The sequence below is a fragment of the Odontesthes bonariensis genome, chromosome 12 (genome assembly GCF_027942865.1).
Source record: "Odontesthes bonariensis isolate fOdoBon6 chromosome 12, fOdoBon6.hap1, whole genome shotgun sequence".
Taxonomy (NCBI): domain Eukaryota; kingdom Metazoa; phylum Chordata; class Actinopteri; order Atheriniformes; family Atherinopsidae; genus Odontesthes; species Odontesthes bonariensis.
This window is the reverse complement of record NC_134517.1, coordinates 19328879-19344239: the sequence shown is the minus strand read 5'-3', so window position 1 is coordinate 19344239 and position 15361 is coordinate 19328879. Positions and strand designations below refer to the sequence as shown.

Genomic DNA, 15361 nt, shown 5'->3' with positions numbered 1-15361 from the left:
TCCGCTTTTACGGAAAGATGGCGGCCCAAACAGACCGCGGTGTACCACTGAGCACGGTAATAATAAGGACTTATTATTAACTTATTTATGGCATTTTACCTGCTGTGGCTGGGGACTAAACATATAAACAGTGAAAGGGATGTGGCGAAATTGTGTTTGTGTTAGCACCAGGATTAAATAAATCCATAATTATTCCTCACGCTGTGCCAGTGTTGAGAGTATACACAGACAATATTTTGTCCCGTGCTCGTGTTTACTCGGCGTTTTGTTATCGCTTAAAATTTGGGAAGTTAGCTGACTCCCAGAGATAAGTTGAGAGAATTTGTCACTGTCAATAACGACGTTGTCAGCTTGAATATCCGCACAGGTCTGGGCGTTCAGTTTCGTTTTACTCGATATTCCTCTCTAGAACAATCCTACCGTCCTAAGAACTTGGTCGGGCCGAGGTCCATATAATGGCTCATGACCCCCCCCAATAATACCACAGCATATATTACTATCACTGCAATTTACGTTCAAGAGCTTGTGTACAATCATCAGTGTGGCCTGTGTTAAGGTTGCAATAGATACAGGAGGACTCGATTACACTATTACATCAATGTTAATTCGTAGTCCTTATAAATCGACTTTCTTCTTGGCATCGTTCTGTCCATTTTGAACATTTACACTGGTGTATATGTCAGGTGGTATTTGTTCATGTCTGCTGTGTTGTTTTTATGATGTACCTTGTCTATGATGACTTCAGAAATAAGTTTAAAAGTTTGAATTGTTTTTTCATTAAATGAAATGTAACTGCAAACTTTGTCATTGCACAAAATAGATGGGTATTTCAGGGGCTTCGAGTTTTGATGTAATGAATCCAAACAAATGTTGAAACCCATGCATGATATTTTGTTATGTGTGCCAAGGCCGAAGCCATCAAGGCACACATATTACTATTGTGCTTCAGTGGCAAACCAGTTTGCCCTCTCACAGTCAAAGTGCAGTAGTGTGATGATTGGAATTATTTAGGCTCTCATTTTTCATCCATTTCCATTTCACTATTTAACGCTAAACTCACGGATGAAACGGAGATGTCGTATTTCCATCAGCAGTTTCATTATTTCCTCTCTTAAAATGCTCTTAAAGCTGCGGTCGGCAACTTTTTTTAAGTCATATTAGCTTGAACTGTCATGGGATTCTGGAAGTAGAATATTAAATAGGCTGTTTAGAAAAAATAACGAAATCTGTAGCTCCCTCTGAAGCCTGTAATCACGCTTGCAAAAACCGAGCGCAAAGAGTTGCAGACTGCAGCTTTTAGACTCGCAATTTTGAAAACCTGCCGACTGCAGCTTTAAGAGAAGTGTGTTTTCGTAACAGTCTTGAGTATATTTAAAAAAATATACCTATATATATATATATTTTTTTTTGCCTCAGTTGAATGGCACCAGCAGTTGATCTCAAAGTACTTACCCTCTAAAGCAGGGGTCCCCAACCACCGGGTCGCGGACCGGTACCGGTCCGCGAGACATTCCAAACCGGGCCGTGAGATTGGGGGGGAAAAAAAAAACATGGAAATCGGGAATTCTTTCATTTCACTCGCTAGATTCTATACTTGGAAACTGCATAGATTGCATTATAGGAGGCCGATTGTGCACGTTTATTTTTTTCAATGATGACTGTCTGTCTGTCATCATATCCTAATTTGTAAAAGCATCTGCTAAATGTAATGTCTGTTGAACGTAAAGTACAAAAAAAAAAAAAAAAAGTAATCCTGTTGAACAGAAAATAAACCCTCACTGATATCAAATGTAACAGCTGTGTTCGATTCAATTTGTCTCACGTGTAGCTTTCGCCTAAGTTTCTTCATTCCAACTCCACCAGCCACACCTGGCCCTTCAGCGCTATAGCCGAGCTCATAGGTGAGTCATTTTCGGATCGTTGTATTGTCACATACTGTAGAGCTTTTGTCTTAAAATGAACTTCATACTTGTGTTATCCTCAGTTAACCTGCATGACCGCTTCTAGGATGCCGTGCTACTTATTTATTTATTTACTTTTCAGGGATGAATTAAGTAAAACAAGTTCAGATTTATTTATTTTTCTTCTTTTTTTCTGATCCCATGGACGTCTCAAAATCGAAAAACCTTTGTCCGCTTCTCGGGAATCGGCGGAAGATTTAGGTCCCTGTGGTTATAGATGAGAGTCGAATATTTGCTTAAAAATTTGCGTGAGGTTTATCACCAGCACTAAACGCACCCATACCATTCAAACATCCAAACACACTTCTGATTAAAAGGCATTAACGTTGAAGCAGTGCTCACAGCCCGTGGGTTTACTCGTGACTCGACTTTATTTTGTGTTTGGCCTCACAGAATCCGTAACTAAAGGTTACCGATTACTGAAGGTGTGCCAATGATGAAACTTGAGTGTCTTTTGCATGAAGATTTAAGTGGTTTTGTTCTACTCTCTGTTGAGATCTGTCCATTTTGAATTTCAAAAGCAGCCAAATTGAAAAAAAAAATGGTTTGGCGTCATGTTTCTTTTAGTCAGAAACGGGATCCCAACACCTTTTTATTTATTCATTACAGAATGTTTTCATTTCACAAATCTTCAGTCGTTTGCTTTTTAAATGGCGATCAGCGGCAAATTGATTCAGTCTTATGGACAAACCGCCCCTTTAGCAAACATTGACCTATTCTTTGCATGTAATTCCACACCCGCCTGCTCCTTTCATTTGACTCCGGGAGAATACATCCGAAAAAACGAGGCCTCATTGTTTTTTTTAACCTCTGTTTCGCTGCCCCCTGAAACGGTTTCTTTTGATAGACAATGCCTATGATCCGGATGTCAGTGCCAAACAGTTCTGGATCGATAAGACTGTGATAAAAGGAGAACTGTGCCTCACCTTCATGGATAATGGCAACGGACTGGACCATGACGCAATGCATAAGATGCTCAGGTACTGATTCCACTAAGCTGTGTTTCTGGGAAATTAGGGGGCAATAAGCGTTATCTTTGAGCTTTTTTCACATTTTTTTGGAAAAAGCGAAGGTGTAATTGTATATTACTTCTATTTAAATATAATAAGTTACTTTGATATTTAGCTGTTATAATCTGCGATCGTAGTAACCACTGCCGAAAGGCATTACCTCTGAGCATGTTTTGTGAAGAATGGGATTAATTCTACTTATCTGATAATTTTATATCCCCCCCCCCCCCCCCCCCCCTTCAGCTTTGGTTACAGTGACAAAATGGCGGTAGGTGGGAAGCAACCCATTGGAATCTACGGCAACGGCTTCAAGTCTGGATCCATGCGTCTCGGCAAAGACGTAATTGTCTTTTCAAAGTCAAAGAGCACCCTGTGCGTTGGGATGCTTTCTCAGACCTACCTGCGGACGATTGATGCCAAGCAAATAATTGTACCAATTGTCTGCTTCGAGAGAGAATCAAACAAGTATATCCTTTATCCGATGCATTAATCGCATATGCATTCATTAGCTCAGTCTAACGAGCCGCCAGCTCAGTTGGGAACAGCAGGAGCTACAGCTTTGAACCCTTGAAGCTTGGCAATAAGCTGAATTGTACAGATTGTCTTTGACTCGTATGACTTGTTGTAAAGAGGCACATTTACTCCCGGGTGTTGGCTTTAACTGCAGCTTCACTCAATATAAGAGAGAAACACAAAGCCAGCCTGCGGGACATTCTGCGCTACTCCCTCTTCAAGACAAAGGAGGAACTGCTCACTGAGATCGATATTATCAGCTCATCCGGGTCCACAAAAGAAACGGGCACGCGGATCATCATCTGGAATCTTCGCAGGTTCGTGTTTTTCGTCCGACTATTTACACATGAGCCTGTTTTATCTGGTTGCTACATGCAGTGAGTGCATGCTTAATGGTCGTCAGTAGCCTCTGAAAGACTCTACTCACACATGCCAAACAGAGAATATTCGGCCCTGCGAATGTTCGGTGTGTGGTCGTATACAGGAAGTTGCCACATCAGCTAAGTGACAACAGCACTGTTAGTTAGAATGAGAAGTGCCACGGTGACAGCTCGGTGTGCAGGCTGTCCCGTTTTTGCATCTGTTACTTCATTCCCTGCGCCTCCAGAAATGTCTGTGAAAACAGCTTTTGTCCCATTTGACCATAAGATTTTCCTCTAGGTGGTTTTTCTTTTCCAACACGGTCATCTGGAAACTTCAGTCAAGCTTTGAAGGTGTCTGTTTTGGAGCAGGGGCTTCTTTCTCGGACAGCAGCTTCTCTCAGTCCGCGGCACTGTGAAACTTGCTTGACTGTAGATAAAGAGGGCACAGAGGATAGCGGTATATATTCTCTGACCTCTTTCCCCATCACATCTTAATGTCAAATGAGAAACAGCAACAAAGGATTTTCACTGGGTCCCGGGAGAGCGTTAAGCCGCCATTGTTAGTTACAGCCAAAGGGAAACACGGGTCAGCCAAAGCACCGAACATGGACCCCGAATAAACAAAACCACAGACGGAAATCGTCATTAAGATCCAGAACTAGACACAGACCCCGATCATAAGGACTTCTTTTACCCAAGGATTGGCAACAGAGCCAGAAATATATTTATGTGCCATTAGACAGATATTACAATGACGCCACACTGCCATTTAGCAACCAAATCTGTGTCGGTTATTATGCTATCGAAGGAATTAGGGACAAGCACCTTTTTTTTCCATAAATAAACACTTTAAATCACTTTTATTTCCATTATGTGTATTTCTGTAAATGTGTAACATACAATTAATCAGTGTCCTTCTTTATAATCAATGCCTGCCCAAAGAAAAAAATCCCACATTTATTTTCTAGCACACCCTTTAGCTTCGATCGCTCGAGAGCTGCGTTAACTTTCTTTGGAATTAGAAGAGTCAGACCGCTGCATAAAGCCTTCTCAGGCAGGTCAGGTCTTGCCTCTCTGGTGGTTATTCCGTGTGTTAAAAATATTTCTCGTGCTCTCTGAACCACTCGTTCACTATTTTAGCCCAATTAATCGGAGAAAGAAAAACAATAAAATCCGTAAAATGACGGCCGACCTCAGCAACCCACACAGAACTGTCCCCACGCTGCGTTGTGTTGGATTTTGATGGTTTTTCAGCCCTCTGTGCCACATTTGAAAGCCCCTTCTACGTACACGCTTGCATACAGACACGCAGGATACCCTCAGACATTTACATGTAAACTGAGCAATGACACCTACGCTGGCTTGAAGACAAACCCCTGCAGCTTGCTGGTAACATCCAGCTGTGAGAATTATCCCTGAGCTAGCCTTTTTGAAGTTGAAACTTTTTTTTTTTTTTAACATCAGTGAATGTTTATTCTACTCATTGGAAGTGTTAGCCCGATCCTTATGTTGGAAGCCCAAGAACAAGCCGGAGAAATCTTGAGTTCACAGACAGTCTTTATTTTGGTCACTGGAATTAGTTCATATTTATCTTTTTCACATTTATCTTACAGAGGTTGGACTTATGCACGTCCGAGTATACTTGGCCAGTTATTAGTGACATGAACAGGCAAACCACAGTCCACGTCATGTTCTTGGGATTTGATAAACAACGTGTGTGTGTGTGTGTGTGTGTTGTTTTTAGGCGTGTATCTAATGTAACAGCCCTATCTGGCAAGATATAGAAGCTTCATCTGTCCCAGTTATTTAGTCCAGTTCTAACCAGTTATGCTATTTTAAAATCTTGGACCACTCCGGGACATACATTGTGTAGAATGAGCAGAGGGGACAAGTGCAAAATAGGAACATGGGTTATTTAGAAAAATACAGAATATGAAAACATAATGTCTAAGAGCAAAGCCAATTATAATTGTAAAATTGCAGCCGTAAAGTTATTTCATGCATTTAAGCATTATACAACCAATTTTTCACCAGGTCGGGGCATAAATGATCAGATCTAATCACAGGTTTATGTCATACATGTTAAAAAAAAAACAACAACATTTATATCACAGATTTCTGGTTGCCTAACGGTGAGGCCACACAACTGCAGACTGCAGCTTCACCTTCGTTCTGTTACTGGGTCTTAGCTGTCTTTTGATCGTCCACTTTAAAATAAAAGTAAACCACCTCAACTGTTTTTTTTAGGACATCAACAGGAACAACAGAGTTTGATTTTGACACGGACCGCTACGATATCCGAATTCGCTCTGAGACTCTTGATCCTACTCAGTCATCGTCTTCCACCCCTGAGAGCCTTAACTCACTCCGGGTAAGGAGCAATAACGTGCAGCTTGTTATTTCTCCACGCAGGTTCTTCGGAATGTGTTTTTATTTCTGCATATTCCTACTTTCTAAGCATTTGAGCTTGTGAGTCTGAAGGTTCCATGATGGAAAAATAGTTTCATCGTAGTTTTTAGAGGTTGTTTTCTCTGTTTGTGTGCTTCAAAGTTCAAAGTTTCAGTCTCTTAAACCTCCTTGGTTCCTTGAGTCCTTTGGCTGCATGACATGAATAATCTCATAGCTGCATTTTTCATGGTTGCAGGTATATTGTAGTATTCTGTACCTGAAGCCTCGGATGCAGGTCGTAGTGCGTGGTCAGAAGGTGAAATCTCAGCTAATTGCTAAGAGCCTGGCCTACATCATAAAGGACCACTACAAGCCCAATTTCCTGGTATCCTTTCTTCTCACATTCTTGATTTCTCAAGGTCTTTTTGCACCTTTTCCATTTTTCATTCCTGAGGGTGCAATCTTGAGGTTTTCTTAATTGTCATTTCAGAACAGATCCATTCCCATAACCTTTGGGTATAACACCAAAAGTAAAGACCAGTATGGTATTATGATGTATCACAAGAATCGCCTCATCAAAGCGTACGAACGCGTGGGCTGCCAATTTAGGGTGAGTTCCCTCTGTTTGGGTGAGTTTGTTTAGGACATTTTTTTTTTTTTTTTAAATGTCGTCACCTGGTGAATCTTTGCGTTCAACAGGCCAACAATGAAGGTGTTGGAGTCATCGGGGTCATAGAGTGTAACTTTCTGGATCCCACCCACAACAAACAGAGTTTTATGGAGACGGATAGGTACAGGTAAAGTGCATTCAGTTGTGATCACAAAGGATTAATCTAGTTTTATTCATGAAGAATGAGATTTGTGTTGTTTGCTTCATCTTTCTGGATTCCTGACACGCTTCGATTCTTTGAACAGAAAAACCATGAACAATTTGGGAATAAAGCTGAAGGAGTACTGGAAAGAAATTCGCCACAGGAAGACCAAAGAGGACCCAACCAGCACCATACCAGTGGAAGACACCTTGTTAGTATAATGTGCATTGACTGGCAACGTGTGCTCTCTAAGTGTGTTTGTTTAACCAAATTTACTCCGCAGGAAGCGGCCGGATCAGAACTGGGCGCAGTGTGATGACTGTTTGTCCTGGCGCAAACTCCCAGATGGGATTGACATCAGCAAGCTGCCGGATAAATGGTTCTGCCGCATGAACCCAGATCCTCAGTTCAGGTAACCAAACCAGTGCCGGAAGGATTGAAATAAACAAATGTGAATGGAAAAAGAGGTGTTGACAACTAGTGGCTATTGGCAAAACCTTCATTTGAAACACTCCACATCGCAGGTGTCTTGTTTTTTTATTTTAAAAAAAGAATGAAAATGTCTTGAGTACATGGACCCTTTGCCAAGACACGTCTTCATGATGCTTCTAGTCCTAGACTTGAGTGTCCTATCACCTATTTGATTTCACTGGACATTGTTTAGCGCAAGTAAAGAGCAAATACACCGAGTAAAATGAGGATTAAGGGCCAGTAGCTCAGCGATTGAGGAGATGGGAGGACGTTACAGAAGGGCAACCATCAATGTAGCACTCAAACGGATCAGGCATTTATGGTCGTGTGGCCAAACCACAACCATCCCTCACTAAATGCAGCCTTGTTACCAAAAGGTGCTCTGACCAAGCTCGATGCTCCCGAAGACGAATGTTTTTGCCATGCGGTTGTAGCGATTGATTCATGAGAATCAAATGTATTAAATTCCTGTTCTGATGAGTCTGATTTACCCTTTCAGGAGCTGCAAGGTAGAGGAGGAGCGCGAGGACTCTGATGATGAACAGTCATACCAAAAGACCTATAAACAACAGTACGTTGCAGATATCTCGTGAAGATTAACGTGTCACTTAAACATACATAAGGTGCGCAGCCGCAGGTGTGAGCCTTAACCTCGGTGCTTTATTTGTTACAGGGAGAGAGAGGACAGAAAGAAAGAAGAGCAGAAAATTCAGCAGGTAGGAATGCATCGTATTCAGATCGTCTCACATTTTCATCCTTAGTGTAATTCTATAAACGTTAACATATCAATAACAGTGCTTTTTGCTCTTTTTTTTTTCTTTTTCTTTTCTCGGTCAACAATCTACGTCAGGAACAGCATTTTTCTGCTCTGGCCAGACGAGTTGAGTTTCTCAGGCCTACGGAGGAAAGCCTGGTGCGGCAGCTGCATGAAACAGTACATCCTTTTAAGACTGTTTGCTTTTTAAACAAAATTAGTGCCCCACAAAAAAGTGTAAGGTAGATCACATCCAAGCAAGATATTACAGTTAAGGAAATAATAGTATAACACGGGATCATTCCAAGTGAAAAACCAGCAGTTAAAACTTCAAAACCTTTCTTTATTTGGTGTAATGTGCTGACTTTTTGCAGCTCTTGTCAAAAGCCTGGCAGTTGGGTTTTACAGCGGCTGCATGCTTTGCTTCTTTCAACCGTAACTGTTTGCAGTTCTGGAAGAAATGAAGGCAGAGATGTACATGTCTTGGTCATCTGTTTTAGCTGAGAAACGCAGGGCTGCACCTGAGCATCAAAAGACTGGTCGTAGTCACACATTAGAGCTAAGCTACTGTCTTCTTTTATTTGGCATGATACAGTGTGTCCACAACCACTGAATCTGTTGACTTCATTTGTGAATACGCAAAGCTATGTGACTACAAGCCATTGCATTTTCATTATTTAAAAAAAAGGGAGATTCATATTACATTCTGGTCTCTCGAGCAACATCTTTGCACATTTAAATAAAGGTGTATTGATTTACAACTTTACAAATCGTGCAGTCACAGATGTTGCGGTCTGCATCACAGAGATCTGTTGTAACATTTCTGGAAAGTGCAAATCAGGCTGTGGTGACCCCACGCTGCATATACAGTGTTTTCTTTGTTCTCTGATTGTTTTGCTGTGTGCACAGAGCCTGCGTGTCTCTAACTGGCAACCACTCCTGTGTTATGTACATTTTTTTTTTTTATGTGTCCACTGCGTTCATATGTGCATGTTTTTTGGGGGTTTTTTTGTACCAAGTAGCAAAATTGGTTTATTTTCAAATGAATTGATTGTTTTGCCTTACTTTAGTTGCAGTGTAACTATAGCACATGCACGTATCATGATGTCAGTGCTGAAATGTTACATTGCGCAACACTGACATTGATACAAGACTGAATTATAAATTAAACCAGTGGAAGCTGGTAGCTAATGGCTGATGTTGATATTTTTTAGATTTTATGTAAGGATACATCATCATTTAATTAATCCCTTTGAACTGGATGTTGTTTAGGAATATTAATAATGTGCTGTTTCTGTTCTCTGTCCAGTCCACTTCAACACCTACCACCCCAAGGAGTAGGTCCATGCATGGGGGTGCCGCTCGGGCTGAATCCTCTCTGCTGGGGTCCTCCGCCATCTCACAAGCCGGTAAGAGGAAGTGTTTCTTTGTGCTTTAGAAAAAGACATGCTCCAAAGATTTGAATGTTTTTGCTCTTTTTTTTTTTTTTTTTTTTTTTTCCCATAGCCTGCAGCCCCTCCAGTGACAATGGACTCCTAGTTATTAGTAACGTGCGCTCATTGTCAGCAGACGTGCAGAGGTATGATATTGTGCTTTTGTGATCTTAAATAGATCATTTTTTTCTCATGCTAAGAGACAAGCTGACTCTGTCGTTTGCGCACCGCAGGGGGAAAAGAGCACAGCATGTTCCTCCGCACAGTACACCGAAAAAACCCAGAGTAAACGGCGTACGAGAGGGGTTCTCTGACACACCCTCGGCAGCAAATATGGGTTCCCCATTCGTGCCTGTTGATGTCAAGGTTGTTGCAAATGACGACAGCGATACTGATGATGACCTTCTCATCTTGGAGACTGGTAGTACCCCCAAGCCAAAACAGCCGGTCTTCAATCCTAATATTGTGAAGACGGAGAAAGGTGAAAGAGAAAATCATCCCACCGTGCTGCTCGAGTGTAGCGACGATGCTGCGATGGACGTCACCTCGGAGGCGACCGCTGGAGTGTCCGCATCCGTTGCAACCAGCCCTCCCACAGAGATGGTCACCACCACCACCCAGACAAACGTATCCATAGTGAAGCAAGAAGAGGATCAAAATAAAAGTCAAGGGAAGCAGAGTGCACCGTTGAGCGCATCTAGTAATGGTGTTGCACTGCGGAGCTCAGACATGGACATCCGCAGCCTCGAGCACAGAGAGTTTAAGCAAGAGTGCGGTGGAGAAATTCGCAGAGAGGATCAAGGGAAGCATGCCGCGCAGAATGGAGTGACCGATATGGAGAGGGATGAAATCGCTGGACCCTCTTATGCATATCCCTCTTCAAATCAGTACCCCAGTATCACCGAGGTGCAGAAACAGCAAGACCAGCTCGTGGAGCTCATGCAGGATACTGCTCAGGAGAGAGACCGTTTTAAAGATCAGGTCCAAAAACTCACCTCCCAGCTGCAGGACATGCAGAACAGACTGCCGCAGCTATCTCAGATGAATGTAAAGAAGGAGTGGTCGCACCAAGCCTGCCAGACAGAAGAAACGGTGCATGAGAAGGACTACAAGAGCCTGTTTGAGAAGGCCAAACAGAAAGTCAATGATTTGATAAAGGACAAAGAGACTCTAATAGCAGCTGCTGAGACCAAGACCAGTGTCAGTAATGCCGCAGATGAGGAAAAGGATATCGATGAGATTTCATTGCAAGTTGGCTGTGTGGTCCAAGAACTGGATCAAAGAACCAAGGAGAGAGATGAACTGCGCTCAAAGGTCAGTGTCCATGCTTTGATCTGAGCTCAGTATGTTTATAAGTCTGTTTTAACTTAATACTCACGTGCCAATTCGAACGTTGAAAGTGTCTTTCCGGTCCAGACTGGTTATGAGGAACCAAATCAGTTCCTATCGGAGTGATGAGAAAAGCCCGTGCAGGGCTTCGGACAAATCTGCAGGGCTAACCTAAATGCTTCAAAGCTTTGTCTGTTGCTGTGTTGGTCACAGTCAAAATAAGTATAAAAAGGACTTTTTATCGGTTATAAATATGTCACACAAACATCCAAAGTAATGAGAAAAACTTAAGCCAATCTTAGTTGTAGCGGCATCTGCTCTCTCTCCTGATCTTGACCGTACCAACGAATAGAAGTCTCAAGCATGTTATTCGGAACATCATGTGTGGGAAATGAGAGGAAAAGGTGTGCTCAACAAATCTAACACTTGACGCGTAAACGTGTAACATCATATGTGTTTTTGACCTGACAGTTTTGATTGCTTTTTTTTTTTTTTTTTTTCATTTATTTTCTTATTGATTTTTGATTTAATCGATTCACTTCTCACCCACCCTTCTTCTGTCTGTAACCCATCTGTGGGTTCATCATCAGCTGGACGCTCTGGAAGAGGAAAAGTCGAGCCTGGCGGCCCAGTGTGAAGGGCTCAGGCTGAGCTTGCAGCAGCAAATGGAGAAAGTAGAATCTCAACACAGAACCATCAATTCCTCTCATCAGTCACATCCACAGGGGGCAGGAATGTCGGCGCACTCGAGCTCAGATACATCCAGAAGGTTGGACTGCTGTGAATAATTCCTTTTTTTAGTGTTTGGCGTTACTTTTGCAGAGAATTCGAAAGATAAATCTGAATTCACCTGTTTTTTTTTTTTTTTTCCTCCTATGATTCCGTCTCATAGTTTGATCGAGCTCCGGCACAACGTTGGGCGCCTCCTCATCCCCTACTGGCCGGCACTGGAGCTGGATCAAGTGAATTATGAGTCCGATGTCATTGATGAGATCCTGGAGCAAGTTCTGTCTACCATGAATTAGAAATTAACTGATAGAAACACATAGTCCTGTATTTAAGTGCTGCTTCTGCACACTGGTGCAACTTAGAAATATGCCCCCGCCTGTTTTTTTTTGTCTTTTTTTAATTATTTATTTTCTTTAAAGTATCCACTGCAACAGCAGGACGAACGAGATGTGCTTGTGTCGACGACGAGGACTGTTGAAAATTGCGCAGACCTTTCCCTCAAGGAAAGCAACTCCATGTATTTCGTGCTGTGTTTTCTGTAAATATGGAATGTGCTAATCGGTCTGCTCAGTGAGATGAAATGACTCATTTAGTACGACAAATGGGATGGGAGATCTGCCACCCATTCCACTGCAGTTCATTGTCAATGGTACTGATGAATGAACCAATTCGAATCGACGTGTAATAAAATGCTTTTATATGTATTTTTTACTTTTAACTCCACTTCTGATCAGTGTTTTGCAATGATTTGATAATTTGATTAAATAACAAAACTGCGGTTTTATTTTAAAGGAGGGGATGACATCAAGGGATCCATCATTTGTTCTCCTTTTTTTTCAAGATAAAACGCTATTAAACAGTTTTTTGGTTTTTTTTCCTTAATCCTTCCCTCTCTGTAAGGTTTAGAGTGTCTTTAGATTGTGCGTCTGTACCGAGTTTTCATAAATGCAGTCAAAATGGGAGGGAAGGATGAAAATGTTCAAGTTTATTTTAGTGGCGCTCCGGATTTTTGTTTTTACGAGTTCAGAGCATCGGTGCTATGAGTGTACAAAGTTAGTCTGAAGCCCTGTCTTCTACTCTTCCACAATAATCCGGAACTCTGAATTCCGATCCATGTTTTATATGATCGGTCAGGTCCAAGTGACTCATAAAGACGTCTATCAGGGAATCGTGTTTAGAAGCGACTGAAGCAATGAAATTGTATTTATTTGAAGGTGGTCCCTCATTTACATATTTTCTGATTTACAAGTATTCAAATCAAAGTGGATGTCATTCCATCATGAAATTGTGTGTGTCGTCTGGAGTCGACGCTTCAGTTGCGATTCGTGCTGCCAGATCGTCTTCTCTGACCCACCTGGCTGGACCGGACTGAGGTTCGGGTAACGGGGTTCAGGTGGATCTGTGAAGACTGTTCCTCTGCATTTTTCCTTTAAAAAGCAGAAGCAACAATCATCAATCAATCCTTCAAGTCAGCATACGTGAGTTTATACCATCAACCTTTCTATTTGTGTATAAGTTCTGATTTGCAATCAGATTTGTTGGTTCTGAATCATGTTTATTGATGGCATCTAATACCATGTTAACGTGTGCATATTCTGTTAAATATATTTTTATACCTGAAACTTACGTTTGGTGGTTATCATTCATATTACAGAAGATTCCTGACAGGGGAAAGTCTTTAAGATATCAGCTTTGCAATACAGTGGATGATATTTCCACATTAATTATGCATTATGCAACAGCTTGTATTATTTATTATTTAAACATTGCCCTTTAGAGGAATGACATGTTTAATTGACTTGGTTTTCTGTCATGTGAAAACTGGTTAATATAGGCGAGCATCAGCTGTAAAAGCAGCAATGGAGTAGAATGCCTCCCATTCTACTTTTAGAAACTCTGGGAACCTCAAGTAAACCTGCAGTTTGGGAGCAAAGTGCTCTGTTAGGAAAATATCTTATAATGAGATCTTAAATTCTATTCTGAATTTAACAGGGTGCCAATGAAGAGAAGCTAAAACTGGAGAAATATGATCTCTCCTGTTAGTCCTCATCAGAACTCTGGCTGCAGCATTTTGGCTCAGCTGAAGGCTTTTCAGAGAATATGTGGGACAGCCCAATAATAAAGAATTACAGTAGTCCAATCTTGAAGTAACAAATGCATGGACTAGTTTTTCTGCATCACTCTGAGACAAGATGTTCCTGATTTTAACAATATTACGAAGATGAAAGAAGGCAGTCCGAGAAACCTGTTTTATATGCGAGTCAAATGATAAATTCTGGTCAAACATAACTCCAAGGTTCCTCACTGTAGTACGAGAAGCCAAGAAAATACCATCTAGAGTAACTATAAAGCTAGACAATTTCTCCCTAGAGCGCTCAGGTCCAAAGATAACAATTTGAGTTTTGTCTGAATTTAGAAGCAGACAGCTCTGAGTCATTCAGGTCTTTGTTTCTTTAAGACATGCTTGTAGTCTGACCAACTTATTGGGTTCATCTGGTTTTATAGATAAGTACAGCTGAGTATCATCAGCATAGCAATGGAAATTTATGCCATGCTGTCTAATAATGTTACCTAATGGAAGCATGTATAAAGTGAAAAGAATTGGTCCAAGCACAGAACCCTGAGGAACTCCATGACTTACTCTGGTGTGTGAGGAAGATTCTTCATTTACAAAAACAAACTGAAATCTATCAGATAAATATGACTTAAACCAGCCTAATGCAGTTCCTTTAATTCCAACAACATGTTCAAGTCTCTGTAATAAGATACTGTGATCGACCGTATCAAATGCAGCACTGAGATCCAACAGGACAAGCACAGACACAAGTCCGCTATCAGAGGCTAAGAGGAGATAATTGGTAACTTTCACCAGTGCTGTTTCTGTGCTATGATGCACTCTGAATCCTGACTGAAACTCTTCAAACAGATTATTTCTATGTAAATGATCACAAACAGTTATGAGGTGTGAATGATTACATGTATTCTCTAGTTATCTGTTGCAACTGCAGTTCTTGTACATTTATTATGCCACTTGTTTATAGTAGATTACTTTTAAGCATTAAAAATGTCACAAATATAAAAAGGTGTATTGCTATCACATTTACATTACATTACGGTCATTTTGCAGACGCTTTTATCCAAAGCGACTTACAATAAGTGTGTTCCACATCGGTAGGCAAAAGAACTTCAGGTCACAAGAAATCATAAGTGCATTTCCTTCCAAAACCAAACAGCTAAGAGCATAACTAGTGCTAGAGTAAGTGCAGTGAGTTAGGTACCTATACAAATGGGAAGACAATTTAGAAAACAAAGACAATTTAGGAAACGGATAAGTGCGTAAGGAGCTAGGACGAAACAGGTGATGTCCTAAGAGGGCGGATCAGGTTAGTGTTTCCTGAAGAGGTGGGTTTTCAGACTGCGGCGAAAGATGGGTAGCGACTCAGCTGTCCTGACATCAGTCGGGAGATCGTTCCACCATTGGGGTGCCAGAACAGAGAAAAGCCGTGGCCGTGTCGATGGTGCGCAGGGACCGCTGAGTGACGGGGCAGCCAGCCGCCTGGAGGCCGCAGAGCGATGTGGTCGGGCGGGGGTGTAGGGCT

The 15361-nt window shown here is 41.6% G+C and overlaps 1 protein-coding gene across 4 annotated transcripts; it reads left to right on the top strand.

The window, feature by feature from the left end:
* Nucleotides 1-13384, top strand: morc3a (MORC family CW-type zinc finger 3a). Of its 4 annotated transcripts, none has more exons than XM_075479503.1 (19): nt 1-56; nt 1829-1901; nt 2809-2941; nt 3215-3438; nt 3645-3801; nt 6094-6217; nt 6491-6619; nt 6725-6844; nt 6934-7031; nt 7150-7257; nt 7330-7458; nt 8017-8088; nt 8191-8233; nt 8374-8451; nt 9581-9680; nt 9778-9850; nt 9938-11018; nt 11624-11802; nt 11926-13384. In XM_075479503.1, exons 1-19 carry the CDS (start codon nt 18-20, stop codon nt 12056-12058), a joined length of 3093 nt encoding a protein of 1030 aa, XP_075335618.1. In that variant the 5' UTR covers nt 1-17; the 3' UTR covers nt 12059-13384. The 4 variants fall into 4 exon arrangements, with proteins under 4 accessions (XP_075335618.1, XP_075335620.1, XP_075335619.1 ...); XM_075479505.1 differs by having other exon boundaries at nt 8368-8397; XM_075479504.1 differs by having other exon boundaries at nt 8368-8430.
* The last annotated feature ends 1977 nt before the right edge of the window (nt 13385-15361 follow it).